This window comes from Heptranchias perlo, chromosome 17, assembly GCF_035084215.1.
Source record: "Heptranchias perlo isolate sHepPer1 chromosome 17, sHepPer1.hap1, whole genome shotgun sequence".
Lineage (NCBI taxonomy): Eukaryota > Metazoa > Chordata > Chondrichthyes > Hexanchiformes > Hexanchidae > Heptranchias > Heptranchias perlo.
Genome location: NC_090341.1, coordinates 52,265,888 through 52,289,693, shown reverse-complemented (window position 1 = coordinate 52,289,693; position 23,806 = coordinate 52,265,888). Strand labels below are relative to the sequence as shown.

Here is a 23,806-nt window from a genome sequence, read left to right as displayed (position 1 = left end):
TTAAAGGATTTCTCTACTAAAACACAAAAGGATCTAGTCTTTATTTTTCATTTTACAAAATAAAAACAAAACAAGAGGTCCATTAGGCAGTTCACAGACTGAACATTTAATTACAAAAAAAGTTGTCTTTATTTCGAGCAACAAACTGGTTTTCAATTTATTTTCTGCATGGGGGAGGGGGGAAATAAACTAGAACAGTTCCATCTCCTGGGAGAGTGGGGGAGTCACAAGGAGACCCCACCCAGGTCTGCCCGGCACAGCGACACCATCACTTACATTGCATCAGGTCCGAGGCAGTAGAGGAGACCTTGCCTACTTTGTACCTGTTGCACATGCACGAACAGCAGTTTTCAGAAGGGCGATTAGCAGCACAAACTCCCTTAATTCCTAGTGGTAACAGTCTCTGGGGCAGTCACGCCCAGTTCCACATTTAACAAAGACAGCAAACAAATAGGCAGGATCTTGTCCAGTGTACAGCACCCCAGGGGCAGAAGGAGATAACACACCTCTATTTGCAGGTGCAACACACTCAACCATTTAACAATGAAAAACAATGGAAGCACTGAGCAAAAAGGACCAAGGGGAAAGGGATACAGAAAGTCCCACTGGGCACGGTGGGGAGTTTCCACTTTCCCCATCATCCCCACCTCACAAAGCAAGTGTGAGGAAATCATGACATTCGCACAACGCAATCTCATCTGTACAACACTCTCTCACTCTGTGGCATACAGGGTAACAAGCACTTGCATAGCGCTGGGCTTAATATATGCCACTGTGAATTACTGCCCAACCCACGTGTAAGTGGGTTACAGAATCCAGAAAGGGATGTTGATGCCAGCGTAATTTTCATTAAAAATTGAATGTACCCATATGGTTAAAACAGAATTGGGATTGAGGAGATAATTTATTTGGTAAGTGAGTTTGTCCCGTTGAAAAGATGACCACAGAATGCAGCTAGAACGAAGGCTGACTGCTTGACTCTCTGAATGAGCACAGACTGCACAGGCACATACTCTTCCACAGGACAGGCAGTCTCCCCATCAACAATACATTTGAGAGCAGAGATATACTCCAGAGCCAGCAAATGTCCACATCCACACACCGCCTAAATTCATCTCCCAACCATCCTCCTTTATTACAATATGCAGGTTATTTGAACTAATCACATAAAAGCAGATTGGCCTGACCGGAGGAGTGGGGTAAATGTTGTACGGCAGGAGTAGAATACAATGGTTGGGTGTAATCACAGAGAATGGACATACATCAAATGTTAATAAATAGTAGGGCATGATTTGATGTTCAGTACACACAAAATATGAAGTTATCCTCACTCCTCCGAGAAAAGCAAATACAGGGCGGGGGGGGGGGGGGGGATTGAGAGCCTAGTGTATATAAAACAAATTAATACTTCAATAAGGTTTAACATACAATTCAATGCATGGTACAACTGCTGCTACAATGGGAGATTGGCCAGAACCAATTCTCCAAGGTTAGCTTTCAACGCCAACACAGCCTGGCACTGCTGTCCAGGGCCCCCAGCAAAGAGAATTTTTCCATGGCATTATTCAGTTGCCAGTTTAAATACACAGTTGACCAGGACACGTGAATGACAGGATCACACAATAATTCAGGGCTCTCCTCCCTCTCCCCCACCAACCCTTCTAAGTTGGGTCTGACAGCAACATAGGACAACAGTTACAGGGATCCCAGAAATATATTCAAGTCTTTGGAGAATTGGAAACTTCGTTACTGGGTGACAGATGGGGCCGTCGCTGGTACAGTTTGACAAGTTCATGAAAGCCCCTTATCTCATCTCGTCTGTGATGTGTCCGAACAAAAAACACTTTTTAAAAAAAACTTGCATAGCTAATGTTTCTAAGGCTTCTATCGATTAATAATATTATCCACCTCGCATGGCAACTCCTTCTAGATAACAGTCTCAGGACTGGAGGGAAACTATTAAAAACGAAGGAAATAAAAAATCTAATTGAAACTCGTCTCAGTACAGTTGTGACGACACACCCAGTGGGTCACACACATTCTGGCTTCTTGGGCTCCTCCTTTTAAATTGTTTAATTTTCTTTTTTTAAAAAAATATAAATTAAAAGCATTTATCCTGAACTCTCTCTTCCCTGCCCACAATCAGGGGGCAAACATCTCCTTGATCCTGTTAGAGCTGCGAGTCCGGAAACTAATCTAGAAGGGAGAGAGGGGGACGGAGGGAAATCAGAGGTCGGGGTGGGATTGCTGTACAGGACCTTTCATTTTCATCGGTGCTGCATTTTCATATCAGCTTTAATAGCGCAGCGAGCAAAATAGTGAGCTTTAGAAATGAGAAGGGTCAGGGTCAGGCACCGTGACCATTACTTTAAATTAGGAGTCAGCTGCCAGTCGGTACACAACAGAAAGATGTGAACTCTGCAGAATCACATCAAGCCCAATCCATGGCACCTGCCTCAGGCCTCACATCACCGCTCAAGCTCAGATGGCTTCCCGTGGTAGAATAGTCCTCCAAGGCACACCATCTGGGCTCAAACAATAATAATGGCCACTCAAGCGAGGCGCTGGAGTGCAACTGATGCCCCTGAATTCTTTTTAAAGTCTTGTAATCATTAAGACGCATTAAAACCAAAGAATAGGGGGGAGAAAATAAAACAATTCACTGTACTTGGGACCATGGAGGTGGGCCTTGTGGATTTCAGCTAGGCTAAATCAGTAACAGCAGCAAGTTGAATGGCCATTTACACATTCTGAAGTGGACTGCACTTCAGAACTAACTTCACAATAGAACATTCCCCCCCACCCAATCTCTCCTCCACATTTTCAGGAAATGATCAGTGGCTTTTACACCCCAAGGAGGTGTAAACGTGGGCACTCTGGCTGAAACTAGCAAGTAATACACTCACCGCTGGCATGAATGCAGCAAACACTTTATACCAGAGCAGTGGCCCTGTGATCGATTGCACTAGGTCACATGGAGCCACCAATCTATCAAATGATCAATGCCTCATCACATTTAACTCCAATTTTAAAACTACAGAAAACATCTTAAATTTAAGAAAAAGTCTTTATATGAATCACCAAACCCTTCCAGGGCATGAATGGGCCAACAGATTGGTTGACCAGGCCATTCCAACATGGCCACCACTTATTTGCTGTGCCGTATTCAGCCCAAGGAGCCAGTATCATTTTGGTCTGACTGCAGTTGGTCCAAATGTCAGCTGAACTTTGGTCAGAATTATCATCCTTTTCCCTTGAAAAATATCTGCATTGTAGTTACGATTGTGATAATAAATACCCAAGTTCATAAATAAGTTAAAAGTGGAAATTACTTCCAAAAAAAAAATGCTGGCTTGAAATTTTAAAGCAAACCTTAAAATGAAAAACCTTCTAAAAGTTGTCTCATTTAATACTTCTGTATCTCAGGAACAGTTTGAGCTTTACCTGAATGGAGCAATTCCCTATAGACCTCCAGCTGAGTCATAGTTCATATATTCTGCCGGCTGCGTGATTTGACCACTGCAATATGCTGGTAGAGGATAATTAAGCAAAATATTCTGCATAAAACATCAACCTTAGTACAGGAAGCTCCTCCCCCCCCACTCTCTGTAGCTAGGAAAGAACTTTGGCCAACACCCAACAGCACCACGGAAACCAACCCGAGGAAAGAACAGAGTAACTAAAGGCATTTATGATTTTCGAATTAAAATGTCAGTGGGGAGGGAGGGCCAGGGTTTGTGCTACTCTGCAGAACTTAAATGAGGAGTTTGGAATCAATTTCTACAGCTCCCTCCCACTACTGAGGGAACAGCAGTAAATTCCTCCACAGCCACTCAATTTTAGACGTTGGGTGGGGGGTGGGGGCAGTAGATGATGGTCCAGGCAGCATTATTCACCCCCCCACCCCCACACAGGATTTGGACTGTGGGGCGGGCTGGCTTTTGTTCTCCTTCCTAATCCACGGGCGTTAGGCCAACTGTGGGGAATGGAGCCTGGAACTTTCTGATCTGTATGGCTCAGCACCGCACCAGGTGGTGCATTCAGCCACAAAGCCATCAAGGGGGTAACCCCACAATGGCTTTTCAATCCTGCTCCCTCCAAGCAGCCAGAGCTCGTTACCCCCCCTCCCTCCCCTTTCTCCCACAGAACTCTCTCAAACCTGTAAAAGTCTCTCCGTTGTGTTTCTGGTCCAGGACCAGTAACTTGAGGAGTGGATTCTTCCAGCTCTGCAGCACACTTCCAATGTGATATATACAGTTGGTTTCACCTTCCTGTTACCTGCTCGTTGAAAACATCAAATCCTGCTTGTTCTGCACACCAGCTGTTATCAAAGCTTTCCAAAACACAAAACAAAAACTACAAACGTGTATCAGTCAAATTTTATGTGACATTGCTCCTTCAAACAATTTTACGTCACACTGCCTGCAAACAATTTTTATGTGGCACTGTCCCTTTAAACAAATCCCCCCCACCACCACCTCCCTTGAACAGGATCGACTGTACTTCTCTGCTCAACTTAAATCAGATTTTTGTTAAATTCTTAAACAAAGGCAAAACTTCCCTCCAGGCAAGAAACAAAAAAAAAATCCAGCGGAAAGTTTTATTTAAAAAAGATGAAAAAATCCACTTGGCCAATAATTTAAAAAAATGTAAAAAAGGCAACATTTACAATGCTGGTCGTCGGCCATAAAATTCGGGTGAGTGACACGTTTATTTATTTAATGAATTATTTAAAAAGATTTGGATAACAGCCCGGTCCCAGATCGGTCGGTCAACCCGAGTTACTGCTCGTGACCTCGATGACGTCGTCATCCGAGCTGCCAGCAGTGTCCAATGCCGCGAGCGGGTCAATCTGTGGAGCTGTGGTGCCGAGGAGCTCCGGAGCTGGGTATCCGGAAGACGATGGCGCGAAGGCTCTGCCAGTATGCTCCGCGCCGGCCGGCAGGCTGTTGGTGAGCTGGGGCACTGGGTACGGGGCAAACATCCGGGGCTCATTCAGCAGAGACTGGGTGAAGGGGTGCGGCAGACCGGGAAGCAGGCCCGTGGGCACGGTTGAGGTCTGGTTGAGCATGAAGGGCGCCGTGGCGCCGGTCGCTGAGGTAGGGACGGGGGGGGCGGCGGTGTTAGCAGCAAGACGCGGGTCAGTAGTCATGGGGAACATCAGACGCGGGTCCCCCAGCAAGCCGGGCAGTGTGTAGTAGGGGTTCCCCGTGCCGTACAAGGGGTTTAAGACAGTTGGAAAATTACCGGCCAGCCCGGCCAACTCAGGGCTCAGGCCAACGGACGACAGGTTAAAGCCAGCGGGGAGAGAGTAGTTCTGTGCCGGCATCGTGTGCCTTTGCTTCCGAGTGTGGTCCTCCAAGGAAGGCGAGGAAGACTTCCGCTTGCCGCCCCTCATGTCCATCCCGACTGCGCCAGAGTTCCAGTCTGTGTAGCGGCTCGCCGTTGGCATGTTCAAGGCAGCAGCCCGGGCCGAGGCCGGAGAATTGATGCCCAGGAGCTGGTCGGAAGGCTGGACCTGCCTCAGCTTCGCGTGGTCCCCCTGTGCGTTGGTGACGGTCACCGGTCGATCGCTGGATTCCCTGGCAGCTGCTGCCTCGGCGTAGCGCTGGAGCTCGCTTATTATCTCCGGACTGTCCGGGGAAAGGGGCCGTGCGATTTCTTCCGGGGAAAGGCCCTTCTGCGACTGATCGGGGGAAGAGGAGCTGTGGCCCCCGTGGCCGGTTAGGTTAAGAGCAGCTCCCTGCGAACCTGGAAAGGATTAACAAATAAAACTCAGTTAAAACTACTGAAGAATTCGTCCAACCCTGCCCTGCAATAGCTTCGGTGGGCAGTGGAGAGGCTCCCTTTTGGGTTATATTTCAGGACATGGTCACTTTTGTAGCCAATCCTTCACTAGTCTCCAACTGCTCTCTTTCTCTCTACGCCCCATCCCCTCTTTTGCAACCATTCCTGTTGGTCACCATTAGCCGCCCCCCACCCCCCCAAACTCCCAGTGCGCTGCATTCAACTTCCACACACAAATTCTTCCATGGCCTTTCCCCATCCTATCTACCCCTCCATCTCCCAAGTCACAACCTGTGCCCTTCAATCCTCCCACTGTGGACCCCTCTGCCCACCTTCCTTCCTACCTACCCCCCCACAAACTACAGAGTTTATCAGTCATCTCAGCCTCACCTGATGTCCTGGCCAATATTTCTTCCTCAACCATCAATAAAACAGATGATCTCATTGCTGTGTGTGGAATCTTGCTGTGCACAAATTGGCTGCCACGTTTCCTACATTACAGCAGTGGCTACACTTCAAGAAGTATTTCATTGGCTGTAAAGTACTTTGGGACGTCCTGAGGTTGTGGAAAGGTGCTATAGAAATGCAAGACTTTTCTTTATTCTCTGGAGCTCCCTCTCCCACCCTCAAAAGTTTCCCCAAAACCTGTCTTTTTAACCATGCTTTCAGTCATCTCCAGCCCTTACTGATGCTTGGTGCCTATCTCTCCTGTATGAAGTGCCTCAGCACATTTTCTATTTTAAAAAGGTATGATACAAATGCAACTTGTCTACTTAATGACACTACTATGGTCAGTGCCTCTCTGAACTCTTGTTCCAAATACCCTGCCCAACTCACACGTCCTCCTTGAATTCAAATCTCCGACTAACTAATTCTTTCCCACGCTCTGAAAACTGTGGAACACCTCACCTCCTTCAGTCTTCCTTTCCTCTTAAAATCTACAGGCTTCCTAACCCTAAGCTTGAGGGGTCACCTATGCCTTATGTAGTGACTTAGTTGGTCTTTTCTTTTTAACCTCAATGCAGGTTTTTCAACAAGAAAATTAATTATCCAGATGGCTGTTTTTTGGCTCTGTAAAAGCGGACATTTAGACTTTGACGGAGTGAGAGGTTCAGCAGAGCGAGAGGTCACTTACTTTTTGAGAGTTGAGAACAAGGGAGTTTGTGGTTTGGTGAGTGTGTGAGTCAAAGGATTTTGGTTCTTGTCTCACTTTGAGTGTTTGTTTAATTGTCTATTGTACTATTATCTGTATTGTGTAGTTAAATGCAAAGGTAAGTGTATGCAGTAGATAGACAGGGTAAATTAGAATTATATAACAGGTGTGTGGGAGAGGTCATATGAACTCAATTAGGTGAGTAGGAGTAGCTGATTGGTTGAAAAGTGACATAAAAAAGGGAGCGAGAAGCCAATTACTTTGGGAGTGTCTCCCCCACCCCCAAATAAAAAAAAACAAATACTTCCAAATATCATGACCTCCTCCAGAGCTGTGCCTAGAGGAGAGTGTCTCCAGTGTGAAATGTGTAACATGTACACATTTAAGGCAAGTTTGGGAAGGGAGGTCATTGATATTAGGCACTACAGTTCATTCACATGCTCTAAATGTGTAGAAATTGAGTCCTTTAACCTGCAACTTGAAACAAGTAGAGGACCGGAAATACCTGGTGGATTTTGATGACTTCCTTAATCAGACAACTGAAGTTTATTTCTTCACTTGACTCCTCCTTTCTGCACTCTGGATTGTATTTTTGCCTCCGAGAACAGGTTTGCAGTTTGCACAGGAAGAGACCAATTCGGATACAAAAGACAGCACAGCCCACGTTGCCTCAGACAATGAAGCAAAGCAGAACAGAAAGGCACAGTCAAAGAAAGAGGTGGGTCAGACAGAGGACTCTAGTCATTGGAGACTATGTTGTCAGGCACACTGACCATGCTGTGCAGAGGTAAGGCTTTGTCCTGTGCAGTTTTGTGTTTTCCAGAAGCCAAAGTTAATGATCTTCGACAGAATGGATGACCTTGTGAAAGGAGAGAACCACTGTGGCATTGCATGTGGGAACAAATGATGTGATGGATAAAAAGTCTTCTCTCCTGCAGGAGAGCTACAGGAAGTTGGGCCGTGCACTAAAGGACAAGGGAGCAAAGGTGGTCATCTCTGGCTGCCTTCCAGTGCCACGGAGTTCTGTAGAAAGGATCAGCAGAATTATCGGACTCAATCTGCGGCTCGAGGACCTAATAAGAAGGAAAGACTTACTTTTACAGACACCTGGGGAAATTTTCAGTGGCAAGGTAAGCTTTTTAGGAGGGATGGCCTGCACAGATGTTGGCTGAGAATTTTGAGGTAGCCTTTATGGTTGAGGTAGGGTTAGAATAGATAAACCAGCCAGTAGTTTTACTGAGGTAGGTAGCACTAATATATGACCCAGATTTTCTAAAGACAAGGCACAGAAAAGAAATGGTACCCAGAGTCAGCTAATTGATTAAACCATTGAAATGCTTTATGCTAATAGAAGAAGTCTTAAATAAACTGCTAGAACTACAATCTTGTGTGGCATTAGAAAACCCAGATATTACAGAGACATGGCTAGATTTAAATGACAGTGCTGAATGTGTAGGGTATAACTGTTTTAGGAAAGATAGAATAGGTCAGAAAGGAGGCAGTGTAGCCTTATTTGTCAAGACAATCTGCCTGCTGTAGCAACAGATATTAGCACATCAGCTGAAGCTGTTTGGATTCAATTAGTCCAAGCCCATGGCCCTAAGTTTATGATTGGCACCTGTTAGATGTCCAGGACAGGCATCCCTAGCTGATGAACTTTGTTCAAAAATTGCTATGGCTTCTAACCAAGGCCCAATTTGTATTATAGGAGACTTCAACTTTCCTTGTATTAAATAGTTGGATGCTGAATCATCTAAGTGTAGGGGGGAAGAGTGGCTGAGACTTTTGTAGACACCGTCAATTATTGTTTCTTCACACAGCATGTTGGTGAGGCAAGTAGCGATGAACAAATTCAAGATGTGGTTTTTAGCAATGATCCTAGTGCTGTATCAAACCTCCCATGTTGGGCAGCACCTGGCCAGTTCTGATCATGCTTTTAATTTTATTGGCCAGTCCAAGGCTATAGCCAATCTAATGCTGGTCCCAGCTTTTAAGAGAGCTAACTTTACAAAAATGGCTGAAGATCTGGCAAAAGTTGACTGCCTGTCTAGTAGAGTTGCCCAATCAAGTACTGAGGATAAATGGGTTCTATTTAAAACCACTCAAACAGAATGAAGCTATGTATGTCCCAATGGTTAAAAGGGCACATGATAAAATAAAACAATTATGATTGACTAGGAATATACAGAGGTAAATTCAACTGAAACAGAAGGTATTCTACACACTTAAGGCATTTGACTCACAGGAGAACAGGGAAAAGTATCTCATGCAATTAAGACAAAAACAGCCATTAGCCAAGAGATCTCTGGGGGGGAAAAAGATGGTGCTTAATTGTGGCACCAATAGCAAAAGCTTTTTTAGCTATGTCTGTAGACCATAAAGGACTATAGGGCCACTAAAGGATATTGTAGGGCAGATTCAAACTGATTCTTGGGTTATAGCAGAGCTGCTAAATGACTCTTACATCAGACTATATATACTCCTGTAAATGATTATGTTCCAGATGAGGAGTGCTTAGTATTGAATAGCATTATTATTAAAATGTCATTGGATAGATTAGGAAAGCTCAAAATTGATAGGGCTCCAGGTCCAGATATAATCAATCCAAGGGTGATTAAAGACTTGGGACAAGTGCTCTGTGAGCCTCTTGCCTGTATTTTGAATAGTTCCCTTAGACTGGAAGCTAGCTTATGTAGTTCCTTTTTTTTAAAAAAAGTGACAAATCAGGCCTGAAGTTCCCTACCTCTATCAGCCTGACATCCATTATTGGGAAGATACTAGAAGGGCTCGTAAGAGATGCCCTTTATGATCACAGGGAAAAGAAAGCGGCTATTAGAAATTCACAACATGGCTTCTGAAGAAAATAGGTCCATGCCAAACAAGTTTCATAGTTTTTTTTGAGGAGCTCTTTGATATAAAGATACTTCTCAAGACAGTAGTAATTTGAAATGCTGGATTAGGAATTAGCTCCAATCCTGCAGCCAAAAGGTTGTGTTAACAGATATGGTTCAGCTTGGAGACATGTTACTAGTGTCCCCCAGGGATCTGTTCTAGGCCTGCTACTCTTCATGGTCTTTATTGATTACTTGGACAGTGGTATTTGCAGATGACCTAAATCTGGGCAAGGGTTAAGACGATAGGAGTACCATCAAATCCAAAAAGATTTAGATTTGCTAGGGGAGTGGGCCACACATATCTAAATTAAACATCATTTGTCAATTAAGTGTTATGCCTATTGGTAGGGCTAACACAATACTCGTATCATTTGCAGGGAACAATACTGAGAGATTCAGATCTTTATGGTATTGTGCACAGACCACTAAAGGTTCGTAACCAATGTAGAGAAACTAGCTAAAGCTGACAAGCTATTTTGGATCTATTAATAGAACCACTCAGTATAAATCAAAGGACACCACTTTGACAACATAAAGGTCATAGAATCTTACAGCACAGGAGGAGGCCATTCAGCCCATCATGCACTTGCCGGCTCTTTGAAAGAGCTATCCAATTCGTCTCACTACCCCTGCTCTGTCCCACAGTGTATATCCAATTCCCTTTTGAAAGTTACTATTAAATCTGCTTCCTCCACCCTTCCAGATCATGATAATCTATTAGCTGGTTGAACCTGACCTCAGCAGCCTGTCAAACTCAAGACATAGAAAGCTCTCACTGGTCCTATGAGGAGAGATTGAGAAGAATGGGCCTATATTCTCTTCAGTTTACAAGAATGCGAGGTGATCTCATCGAAATGTAAAAAATTCTTACAGGGCTTGACAGTAGATGCGGAGAGGCTGTTTCCCCTGGCTGGAGAGTCTAGAACTAGGGGCACAGTCCCAGGATAAGGGGTGGGTGATTTAGGACCGAGATGAGGAGGAATTTCTTCACTCACTCAGAGGGTGGTGGATCTTTGGAATTCTCTACCCCAGAGGGCTGTGAATGCTCAGTCGTTGAGTATATTCAAGGCTGAGATGGATAGATTTTTGGACTCTAGGGGAATCAAGAGATATAGGGATTGGGCGGGAAAGTGGAATTGAGGTCTAAGATCAGCCATGATCTTATTAAATGGTGGAGCAAGCTCGAGGGGCCGTATGGCCTGCTCCTACTTTTTATGGTCAGACCGCATCTAGAGTACTGTGCCCATGTGTTGCCTATCTGATCATTAGTAAACGTGCTCCTTTCACTGCTCTGCTTGGGAAGCCAGGAGATAGTTAACTAAAAAGATGGAACTAGAGGCTCTCACCTGATGCAGCTGCATGGTTTCCCTCAGCCACTTTTGGTTTATTGCCCATGCGTACGGCAAAGATCCTTCCATCACACGTGCGAATGTACATCCCTAAGAGAAAGGCACCAGTGCGTTTTAACAAGCCAACAAAATGTAATATCAATTTCAAGTATTGTCATTGTATTCAATTCCCATGGGATTCTGTGTCTGAGGTGAGGTAATTAGTGCCCAAGTACCAGTCAAGGCCACACATTTGTTTGACTCATAGCTTGGAGGCTACACCTCTATTCGCTCCTGGCCTCAACAGACCTACTGCTCCATGTGCCTCTAGGACTGCTTTTACTGTCAGCGGTGGCTCAGTTGAAAGCATTCTCGCCTCAGAGTCCAAACGTCAGGGGTTCAATTCACACTCCAGGGACCTGAGCACAAAATCCAAGCTGACACTCCCAGTGCAGTACAGAGTGTTGCACTGTCGGAGGTGCCACCTTTAGGACAGGACGTTAAACAGAAGCCATGCCTTCGCAGGTGGATGTAAAAGATTGCACGGCACTATTTGAAGAGCACAGGAGTTCTCTCTGATGTCCTGGCCAATATTTATCCCTCAGCAGATTATCTGGTCACTATCACAGTGCTGTTTGTGGGACCTTGAGCGCAGATTGGCTGCTGTGTTTCCCACATTCCAGTGACTACACTTAAAGTACTTCGGGACATCCTGAGGTTGTAAGAGCAGTTAAATAAATGCAAGTCTTCCTTTCTTTCATGCCTACTTGGCTTTGGGATGTTGACCAAGTGAGATTCCGTGTGGGGTGGGGGGATAGAACTATTGGCCTGCAGTCTTTTTCTTCTACTTGGCAACTGCCCACAACACAACTGAAATCGTGCGGGGAAGGTAGGTGCAGATTTGCATTACATCAGTCTGCAGTACAGAGTGTTGCAGTATCCCCAAGTGACTCTTGAGCAAGATGGTTTAGATTATCACCTCAACAAAAAGTTCATAGTAGGATACAGCATAGAAGGAGGCCAATCTTGCCTGTGCCAGCTCTTTGAAAGAGCTATCCAATTAGTCCTACAGCCCTGCAATTTCCACCCACCCACCATCCAATTCCCTTTTGAAAGTTGTTATGGAATCTGCTTCCACCACCCTTTCAGGCAGTGCATTCCAGATCCTAACTCACTGAGTTTAAAAAAAAAGTTTCCTCATGTCTCTTCTGGTTACCAACCCTTCTGCCACCGGAAACAGTTTTTCCTTATTTACTCTAATCAAAGCCATTCATGATTTTGAACACCTCTATCAAATCTCCACATAACCTTCTCTGCTCCAAGGAGAACAACCCCAGCTTCTCCAGTCTCTCCACATAACTGAAGTCACTCATCTCATTCCAGTAAATCTCTTCTGCACCCTAAGACATTGACATCCTTCCTAAAAAGTGTGGTGCCCAGAAACTCAACACAATACTCCAGCTGAGGCCTAACCAGTGTTTTATAAAGGTTTAGCATAACTTCCTGGTTTTTGTACTCTGCATAAAGCCCAGGATCCCATATGCTTTACCAGCCTTCTCAACTTGTCCTGCCGCCTTCAAAGATTTGCTGCCTCTGTCCCTTCAATCCCATGGGTTTTAATTTTGCTAACCAGTCTATTATGTGATACTTTATCAAATGCCTTTTGAAAGGCCATATACACAAACTGCACTACCCTCATCAACCCTCTCCGTAACTCCATCAAAGAACTCAATCGTTATTCAAATGCTATTTTTCTTTAATCATATTAGCCCATACTTTTCCAAGTGCCAATTAATTTTGTTACAGATTATTGTCCGTTTACCCAACACAGATGTTAGGCTGACTGGCCTATAATTGCTGGGTTTATCCCTCTTTTTTCCCCCCCCCCTTTTTTTGAATAGGGGTGTAACATTTGCAATCCTCCAGGTCCTCTGGCACCACCCCCATATCTGAGGAATAGAAGATTGTGGCCAGAGCCTCTGCAATTTCCACCCTTACTTCCCTCAAACCTAGGATGCATCCCATCTGGACCGGGTGACTGAGTACTGCCAACCTTTTAAGTACCTCCTTTATTTTTATTCTATCCAATATCGCTACTACCTCCTCCTTTACTGCTACAGTGGCAGCATCCTCTTTAGTGAAGAGTGATGCCAAGTATTCATTTAGTACCTCAAGCCATACCCTATGCCTCCACAAGATGATGTCCCTAATTGGCCCCACCCTTCCTTTGACTACCCGTTTACTATTTATAGGTTTATAAAATTTCTGGGTTCCCTTTGATTAACTGATAATCTATTCCCATACTCGCTCTTCACCCCTCATTCCCTTTTTTAGGTCTCCTCTGTATTCAGCTTGGTTCTCTACTGCATTATGATCCTTACATTTGTCTAAGCCTCCTTTTTCTGTTTTATTTACATTTCCATATCTTTAGTCATCCAGGGAGCTCTAGCTTTGGATACCCTTCCTTTCTCCCCCCACACTGTGGGAACATGTCTACTCTGTACCTAAAACATCTCCTTGAACGCCTCCTATTCAATTACTGTTTTGCTTACCAATTTTTGATTCCAATCCACCAGGGCAAGGTCTGTTTTTAAACTTACTGAAATGGGACCTCCTTCAGTTAGATATTTTTACACTTGATTGTTCCTTGTCCTTTTCCATCACTGTTCTCCAAATGCTCCCCCAGCCCCACTTCATTCCCCAGACCTAGATAGAGCACTGCTTCTTTCCTCATTGTGCTGGAAACACACCGATCAAGAAAGTTCTCTTGTATACATTTCAGGAATTTCTCTCCTTCTTTGCCCTTTACACTGTTACTATTCCAGTCTATTGGGATAATTGAAGCCCCCTATTATCACTCTAGTTCATGCATCTTTCTGTAAATTGTTATTTCCTTCCCACTATTTGGTGGCATATAGTATACACCCAGTAGTGCAATAGCTCCTATTTTTCCTTAATTTTAACCAAACAGATTATGTCTTTGACTCTCAATTACATCATCCCTTTCTAGTGCTATAGTAGTCTCTTTGATCAATACTGCCAACCACTTCCTTTCCTTCCCTATCTTTCCTGAATACTTTGTAACCAGGAATATTAAGTACCCCATCCTCTCCTTCTTTGAGCCAGGTCTCATTATTGCCACTATATCAGAGTCCCATGTGGCAACTTGTGCCTGCACCTCACCAACCCTATTTACTACACCACGTGCACTCCAAACTCATCTTAGACTGCATTTGGCCCCTATATGATCCCTCCTATTTCTGAACTATTCTTTACTTTAGTGCGATTTGTCTCCCAGTCCTCTATGCACCTTGTTTCTCCTCACTATTGTTTCATCCTGGTGCCTATCCCCAGCCAAATTAGTTTAAACCCTCCCCCACAGCACTAGTTAACTTCCCCGTGAGGATATTGATCCTAGCTCTGAGGTGCAACCTGTCAACCTTGAACAGATCCCTCCTGCCCCAGAACTGGTTCCAATGCCCCAGGAATCTGAAGCCCTCCCTCCTGCACCATTTCTCCAGCCACCCATTAACCTGTATTATCCTACTATTCCTATAGTCACTAGCATGTAGCACTGGGAGTAATAGAGAGATTACCACCTTAGAGGTCCTGCTTTTTATCTTCACCCCAGCTCCTGAAACTCAACCCTTTTCCTTCTAATGTCATTGGTTCTCCCACAAGAACCACGACTTCTGGCTGTTCCCCCGTTCCCTCTCTGATATCCTTTACCCTGGCACCAGGGAGGCAACACACCATGCAGGTTGCAAAGTTAGTAAGACCACACTAAAACATGAAATTCAAATGTACATTCTTGAGAATCTAATAAAAGAAAAAATGCATTCTCTCAATCAACAGGGATCCTTTGGACTCAACACCTTTTGGTTCACAGTTCAATTAAGTTTGATGTGTGGGAACTCCCCCAAGGTTTATATAGAGGCCCTCATATTTGGCCCAGAACCAAATAGTTGAGCAGGACTAACCTACTACCTTCTTACTAAGGGTTGGAGAGTCAAAATAACCCAAACAGTCACCTCCAAACCCTGGCTGGAAATGGAAGGTACTGGAGGGAAAGAGGGAGAAGGGAGGGTAAAAAAACATGAATGGATCTAAGACAGATTCAAGAGGAGGTCATTCACTAAGCACATTATGTTCCTTCCCTTTTCTCCCAGCTTCAAAACCTTGATTTGGGGCTAGAGGCATCAAGGGAAAAAAAGCAACAAGTACAGGCCTACATTGAACCACTCCTCCTACACCAATGCACAGATTAGCATTTTTTAAATGGCCACCTGCTAATAAAAAAGCCAGGGCGAGCACTTGGCTCATATCTAAACCAGAAGATCCCAGTTGCAATCCATGGACTTGGCTGAGAAAGTTGGAGATTCACTATATTTGTGGCTGCTGGGTTTGAGTAGCACTCTGACCTGTGAGCTTGAAACTCTGTACCTTAGAAGTTTCATTGATGGGGGGGGAGAAGGAGAAGGTTCAGCAATAGATTACTTTATCATGGAGTGATAGCTATTTAGAAGCTACCTTTTGTTCCCCTGATAACATGAATGCTTTCCCCAGCATTGATCCTTGCTTGGACATCAGTTGACGTATTGGTTCCAGGAATAACAATATCTGTAAAGGGAAGTAACAGGAAGAGCAAGTCATTAAAAGACTTCCACTAACTACACAAATCTATACACACCAGCCACAGACAGCAGTGGGAGGGGAGGGGAGGGGAGGGGGGGGGGTGCAGTCTCAGCTATGAATGGAATAGGAGATGCAGTACACTATTAGGGGGCTTGAGGAAATGGCAGCCGTGAAAGTAGCATGTTGGCCTGATACCAGGGGTTTATATTCGTCTATAGGGCACCCAGCCATGGCCGTCGCTCTTCTCCCTCACCACCACATCAGGCCCATTGCTTGCCCTATGAGATAACGCTAAATTATAAACTTTTGCACAATTGGAATAGGAGAGCCTTGGTGATTGGGAAATCTTTCACTTTGTTTTGGTGGGGGTGGGGAAGACAGTCTTTCCTCTGCCCCCAAAATAAAGGAGGGGTAGGAAGGGAGGGAGGAGAGGAGTGTATTATTTCTCTCTCCAGAGATGGGGTATGGTCTCTGACCTCCTGCCAACTCAGTGGGGGGGCGGGGGGAGTTTGTCAGACAATGTGACATTCACCTCTCCCTCAGCTCCTGTTGGGAGTTTGGCCAGGGAAGCATTCCTCCCCCACATTCCCATCACTGGGCTGCCTCCGACATTCTCCTCTTCCTCAGCTCCTGTTGGGAGTTTGTCTCGGGAAGAACGAGCTGCCAAGTGCCCCTGGTTTGGAATGCCAGGTGCCTACCTGTGGTAGTGACTATTTTCTGCACCACGACACCAGCCCGTTGGAGGTGACCGACAGGGAACACCGGGCCGAATCCCGAACTATGCATTGCCATTCCTCCTGGAACCTGCCGCGGCATCATGGGAATTGGTGTTGATTGTACAGGGCGAACACTCGCCACTGGCTTCTCATCCAGTCCCTTGAGTGGGCCCCTCCTGCAGGAAAGAATTCAAACATTAAATACCTGTAGCAAGACCCTTTAAAGGATCAAATAGTCTACTGCACAAGTAGCCATGAGGGTACAAATTAAATTATTTTCTTGTTTCCTCAGGCTGTCCTGCTCAGAGAAGACTACACCACTACTCAGGTGACATGGCAGGTGGGCGCTAGTGTCCTAATAATATAGGTCCCACAGAGAAACGGAATCGCACCATCTCCTCCGTGACTTCCTCTCGCGTGACATCTCAATTCTGAGCTGACTAGTCAGAGAGGTGCTTTCAACAGGCAGGTGGAGATTCAGGTCAGCCCTGCTCAGGCACACCTCCTGCCAGCCAGTTACATTCTACCACCGATGGAGGCATATCTAACGACACTGCAAAGCAAACCTTCAAAGAGGTTGTTCAGGCAGTGTTTTATAAGGACCTCATCATGACTGTACAATTCTAAAATACACGCAACGTGGTGCCCCATTGCTAACAACCCCCAACCACACACCTGAGCAGAAGGGCTGCTATGCGCAGCATCACCTCAGAGCGGGAGCTGTGGTGACCAGACACACTTTCTTGCCAATACACACGCTTACATACCAATGCCGCTGGCTAAAGATGGGGATGTTGGTAAGGCTCTGGTCACTGGCTGGGTAATACTGGGCGTAAGATGGCCGGGTGTATGGGACTGACGCGCGCTTCTCATCCTCATAACTCTTCTTTGCTGCCTTCTTCTCTGCCTTGGTCAGCTTGTACTCCTTGCGGTCCATCAGCAGTGACTCGTGCTGGAAAGGTTGCTGCAGGAAGAGAGGCCAGTTAATTTCGCAAGGAAAGGAATCCTGCTGATAGAGCACGCAGAAGAACCTTGGATAATTCAGTGTGTAAAAGTGCTGTCAGCTGTGGTACTGAACCTCACAACGCAGGAAGGACCCAGGTTTAAAACTGAGTGAAAAATATTAAGACGTTAAAATCAGCAGGTCTACATCCATTTGTACATAGGAACAGGAGTAGGCCATTCAATTAGATTATGACTGATCTGTAACAACTCCATTTACCCGCCTTTGCTCCATATCCCTCGATATCCTTACCCAACAAAAAATCCAGCAATCTCGCTCTTGAAAGCTCCAATTGTTCCTCAGCATTCACAGCCTTTTGAGGGAAGAGAATTCCAGATTTCTACTCCCCTTAGTGGAAAAAGTGCTTTCTGATTTTGCTCCTGATTGGCCTAGTTCTAATTTGAAGATTATGTCCCCTTGTTCTGGATTCCATCTCAGCCACGCCTGATACTACCCTCGCACATCTACCAGGGGTTTACGGGGCAGCAGTCAAAAGCAAGACTCCTGACTGTTTGTCCCCTCCCCGACCCAGTGCAGAGACCAATTGTTACCACCTCTTAGAGGAGATCAGTGAACTCAGCACAGACCAGGGATTGAGCCCACTAGTCTGGCTGGCTCAGCACACTGTGCATTCACTAACTTATATCGACATAGAACCATATCACATAAGGAACGTGAAGGTGAACCTGCACTCCTAGCTGGTCCTGAGGCTTACATACTGAATACGGAAAGTGATACCTTGGTGACAAGTTGTTTATGTTTGGCACAAGCTCTGTGAATCACTTCGTCACATAATTTTTCTTCCTCAAAGTTCACGTCTGGTGAAATAGGTTCCTCCTCCACAAAATGCAGGAGTGATTCCACTTCCTTCCTGGTGAAATTCAGCACTGGGTTTAGATCGTCAATAACACGGTCTAGGGGATAGAGAAGAGCAAGCATTCACTGGTGGTTCGTTTAGCTTATTTCTTGGTGATTATATAACCCCCCCAATCATCGGAGTAAGTGTGGGACAGCACCTCGGCTGGAGACTGCTACGGTCTATGTGGATTCAGTATATGACAACCTATAACAGTAATTCAAGAGCTTCACATCAATCAGAGAAAAGAAAAATGAACTTGCATTTATATAGCACCTTTCACAACCTCAGGACGCCCCAAAGCGCTTTACAGCTAATTAAGTATTTTTGAAGTGTAGTCGCTGTTGTAATGTAGGAAACACGGCAGCCAATATCTGCACAGCAAAGTCCCACAAACAGCAATTTTAGGTGTTGGTTAAGGGATAAATATTGGCCAGGACACTGGGAGAATGCCCCAACTCTTTTTTGAAATAATATGGTGGGATCTTTTACGTCCACCTGAGGGGACAGACGGAGCCTTGCTTTGTGACAGTGCAGCACTCTATTAGTACAAAGGGATGGCAAACATTCAATAAACCATGGAAGGGACACCCAAATCAGCTGGGAAGAGCTGAATTCATACACAGCCTTGAAATGATCTTTGAAGATCCTGGAAGCTAAATGACCATCAGTTCCCTTAAACCAACAGGGGTTACAGGTCCAACCCTAACTGTCGCAATTTGTGAAGCACATCCTTGAACACCTGCACCAACAGAAAAGCAGCACAGAATTGCTTTTAAATCAACATTCATTTCCGTCAGTTCCCTTCCCTTTCGCTAAAATCGACAGGACTAATTGGGAATCTCAGTCAGAGGCCAGAGGATGGCTGGTGAGAGTAAAGGGAAAACAGTCACACTGGTGCAGTCAAGGGCTGCTTGTTGAGGCAAAGTAGAAGGAGCTTTACTTTGCATCTAACCATCTTGTACCTGACTCTGCAAGAGCTTGATGCTGACACTGCATGCCTGAAATGAAAAGTGCTCAGTTCCCCAGCACTAAAATCCCTCACCTTGAATTCACAAAAAAATGTCAAAGAAAAAACACAGGACATTGGAATTGGAACTGATCAGAATTCTGAATCTGGGAACTGGAATACTAGGGTCAGTAACCCATGCCCTATGGGTCAGTAACCCATGCCCTATGGGTCAGTAACCCATGCCCTATGGTGCAGTACACTGGAGCACCATCAGATGGTGCTGTTGAGACCCCACCCATCATAAATTTTATGGCCATTACCCTCTGATTCAAAATCAAAATACTGCAGACGCTGGAAATCTGAAATAAACAGAAACATTCAGCAGGTCAGGCAGCATCGGTAGAGAGAGAGACAGAGATAACGTTTCAGGTCGACGAACTTTCATCAGCATGACTGTCTGCCTCTTATCCCCAGACAGTGCAGCCCAGCACTCTCACCGGACATGCCCTGCTTAGAGATCTGCCGGTCATAGATCTTCTTCTCCAGCGTGTAGTCGGACACCAGCCGGTAAATGTGACAGGGCTTCTTTTGACCGTAGCGGTACACGCGACACACTGCCTGAGCGTCGTGACAGGGATTCCAGGATGCGTCAAACACCACCACCCGATTGGCTCCAACCAGATTGATTCCCAAGCAGCCAGCTCTGCGGAGAAATGAAACAATCGGTCAGCCGAGGACAATGCCAACTTCGGGAGAAGTTACTGGATGACTTTATCAATTTAAAACTGCAAGTGAAGGTTGGGAAGAACAGGACAGATGAATTCAGGAGGTTGCAGTTTGGTGACACAAAGTGTGGGTTTTAAAAGCTTGTAGACTGTGAAAGGAAAAGGAACTTGAAGGCCGCGAGGAGTTCCACAGTTGAGAGGTCCTGGGAAAGAATGAGTCGGAATTGAAAACCGTGTGAAGAATCTTTTCTTATTGCAATTGCTCTGCACTTACAAAACACCTAACACGTAATATTATTAAACTCATGCTGCACAGTATCTGGTGTAATAGAATACACCATGGCTTGGGTGATGACCTTGGGGACCAACTCTTCAGCAGTAGCTGGGTCAGTGTACTGCTGCGCTTTGCTTGCCTAGGTAGGCACTGGTTGTGCCAGTAACTAGAATTGGGTGGTAAAAGTGTTGCACCTTTTGCTTGGTGCCTGAATTATCTTGGCATGCTGGCCAATAGGTCAGAAATAGGGACCGGATTTCAACCAATGATTCGACCTCTGAATACCCGATTTCTCAGACCGGGCTATTTCACATCATGCCTCACCCACACTAGCCAGGTGGGGCGGTCACAGTCACCATCACTGTGTAATGCACAGTCTTTCCCTATCTGGACTAAGTACAGGTGCTCACTCGTGATTCTGGGTCCGATCACTATCGGGAGGCATTGTGTTGGGTCTGTTTTGATGGGGTACTTGGTGATCTTTGGGAAGTCACACCAGACATTTTGCTGAGAGAGTTGGATCTTTGGATATGTTCAGATGGGTGTGTAGGATTGCGTCGTCTCCCACACTCAGGATCTACTTAGACAGGCTGGGGAGGTGAAACGCCTACCAAGCCCCCCACTGCTCCTGATCAGACTGGAAAGTGTGCAGGAGGGGTGGGAAGAATAGAGAGAGTTTTATTACAGGAGCATAGGAACAGGAGTCAGCCATTCAGCTCCTTGACCCTGTTCCGCCATTCAATTAGATCATGGCTGATCTGTACTCCAATTACTCGTCTTCGCTCCATATCCCTTGTTACCCTTGCCTAATAAAAATCTATGAATCTCAGTCATGAAAGTTTCAACTGACCCCATCGAATCACTATCATTTTAAACACCTTGATTAGATCACTCCTCAATGTTCTAAACTCAAGGGAATACAATCCATAATTATGCAGCTTCCCCTCATAATTTTACCCTTTTTGCCCTGTATCGTTCTGGTGAATCTGCACTGCACCCCTCCAAGGCCAATATATCCTCCCTGAGGTGCCCAAAACTGAACACAGTACTCCAGATGGGGTCTGACCAAGGTTCTGTACAACTGAACTTCCTCACTTTTGTATTCCAGCCCCCTAGAGATAAAGGCCAACATTCCATTAGCCTTTTTGATACGGTTCACTGGCTTTTACTGATGTGGACATGGACACCTAAATCCCTTCGCTCCTCCACAGCTCCTAGTCTCTCACCATGAAGAAAATATTCCGATTAGTCTTTCTCTGATCCAAAGTAGATGACCTCACACTTCCCCACACTGAACACCACCTGCCATAGTTTTGCCCACTCGCTTAATCTGTCTGTGTCCCTTTGCAACTTCCTGCTCACATCTGCAGAACATACTGTGCGTCATAACTTAGTGTCATCTGCAAACTTGGATATACAACAATTCCTTCATCCAAGTCACGGATATATATATATATGGTGAAAAAACTGAGGCCCCAGAACAGATCCGTGGAGAACACAACTTTGTCACACCTCGTCAATCAGAGAATGTTCTTTTTATCTCTACTCTCTGCTTCCTAACTCCCAACCAATTACCAACCCATGTCACAAGGTTGCCACTCTCTGTTCCTTCATCCAAGTCATTAATATCGATGTGCTAGCTGACCCACAACGAGCTCACCATCTGTCATGCTTGGAACTGCAGCTCTGCATCACGGACCTTGCAGCTATGTGGCACTAGTTGAATCCCACACTGAATGTTCTTGCAGTCTTTAACTTAAATCAACCCATAAGAATCAGTGATATAAACCAGATCTACAATAGGATCTGCAGTCTATAGAGCCTTACTTATAGACTTCACGGCAGAAGCAACTACTTACAGCATCTTTAATATAAAAAAGGTCCCAAAACACTTCACAAATTAAAACAGACCGGGAAATGGTCACCGACCCACCGAGAGAAATTAGGAGGGATAACTGAAAGCTTAGTTGAAGAGATGAGTTTTAGGGTGATTTTGAATGTGGAGAGGCAGAAGAGGAGCACCAAACAGGAAGAACAAGGCAGCTGAAGGATGGTGGAGTAGGGGGAGGCGAAAATGCATAAGAGGCCAGAATAAGAAAAACAGAGCATTTGGAAGGAAGGAGATTGCAGAGACAGGGTGGAGGAAGTTCATGGAGGGACTTATAGATGAGGAGTTTAAATTTAATGCGTTAAAGGAGGTGGGAGCCAATGTAGATCAGCAAGAATAGGGATAATGGGCAAATGGGACTTAGTACAGGAGAGGATACAGAATTTTGGACAAGTTGCAGAGTTGATGGAGGATGGGGGACCAGTGTGTCAAATCTGGAGCTGATAAAGGCATGTATAAGGGTTTCAGCAGCAGACGGACCGAGGCAGATATGGATGGACGTAAGCGCTCTTAGTAATGGAATGGATGTGGGATTTAAAGCTCAGCTCAGGAGAACAAGACTACAAACATTCTGGCTCCCGAGTGTGGGGCTAGGGAGAGGGATAGAATCAGTAGCATGGACTTCCTGTTAATCCTGAGCATTGACTTGCTGGAGGGCCAATTGCACAGATTCACCACAAAGCAACTCCACATGCTTAGTGTTAAATTCCCCTCCCAATTAAATGCATCCCCAGGTTCGAGCAGCATCCCAGAACTAGTGGGCTATGTCAGGATCACTGGAGGGGCAGGGGCCCACATAAATACCAATGATGTAAAATTGATCCACTGGTCTTTGACAGATCGCAGCAAGATTGAACTCACCGAGTAGACAGCAGGAAGAGACCGGCTTTGATATTGCGAGGATCATTGAACTGGTTGATCAGCCGTTCTCGTTCCATAGCGGATGTGCTTCCATCCAGTCCTGCGACAGTTGAGGAATATTTCATAAAACACGGATATAAATTATCTTTGGTACCACTGGATACAATCTCTAGTAACTAAATAAATTCAAGCCTGACAAATCTGCAATCTCACACACAAATCCTCTTCTTCACACAAAGGATAGGCTCCCAGGGTTGGTGTTATTTATTTTGTGTGAAGTGCAGGCTTACGCAGGATATGACTGACAATTTTAAAATGATGATAGGTTATTTGAAATGGATGGGGATGGTGGAAGTCGAAATCATGTGTATAAAATCTGTAGACAGAGTTGGGTTAGAGCTTAGGAAGTATTTCTTTTTGTAGCATCACCCGTTGCAATAAACTTGGAGAGTACGGGGTCGATAAAGTCCATCAAAAAGGGAATGTGACAAGTTCCTGAGAGAAAAGGGCATTTCCAGTTATGGGGGTAAGTGGTTTAGTTAGTTTAGATTGTGACGCGCCTTGGAAAACTAATCTCTCTCCTAAAGCTTGCTTGGTTGCTTAAGGGAGTCGGAAGAGTTTCTCCGTTTTTGCTAAACTGACCATTGCGGTTTTTCTTTTAAACCTCCCCTAGGAGGCTGCATCACTAAGAGCTGGGAGGACAATGTGGAGATCACAACATCCATTTCCTTTTA

At 45.2% G+C, this 23,806-nt stretch overlaps 1 protein-coding gene across 2 annotated transcripts in view; it reads right to left on the bottom strand.

Moving 5' to 3' along the window:
- Window positions 1-23,806, bottom strand: part of rad54l2 (RAD54 like 2) — a 145,862-nt gene continuing 122,056 nt past the window's right edge. For both annotated transcript variants that reach the window (XM_067998996.1, XM_067998997.1), the window contains exons 16-23: window positions 23,073-23,172; window positions 19,822-20,027; window positions 18,255-18,430; window positions 17,281-17,477; window positions 16,496-16,689; window positions 15,693-15,782; window positions 11,181-11,273; window positions 1-5,751 (exon numbers count right to left, since the gene is read on the bottom strand). In XM_067998996.1, coding sequence (XP_067855097.1) covers window positions 4,772-5,751; window positions 11,181-11,273; window positions 15,693-15,782; window positions 16,496-16,689; window positions 17,281-17,477; window positions 18,255-18,430; window positions 19,822-20,027; window positions 23,073-23,172 — 2,036 coding nt within the window. In that variant the 3' untranslated portion in view covers window positions 1-4,771. The remainder of the gene's footprint in view (window positions 5,752-11,180; window positions 11,274-15,692; window positions 15,783-16,495; window positions 16,690-17,280; window positions 17,478-18,254; window positions 18,431-19,821; window positions 20,028-23,072; window positions 23,173-23,806) is intronic.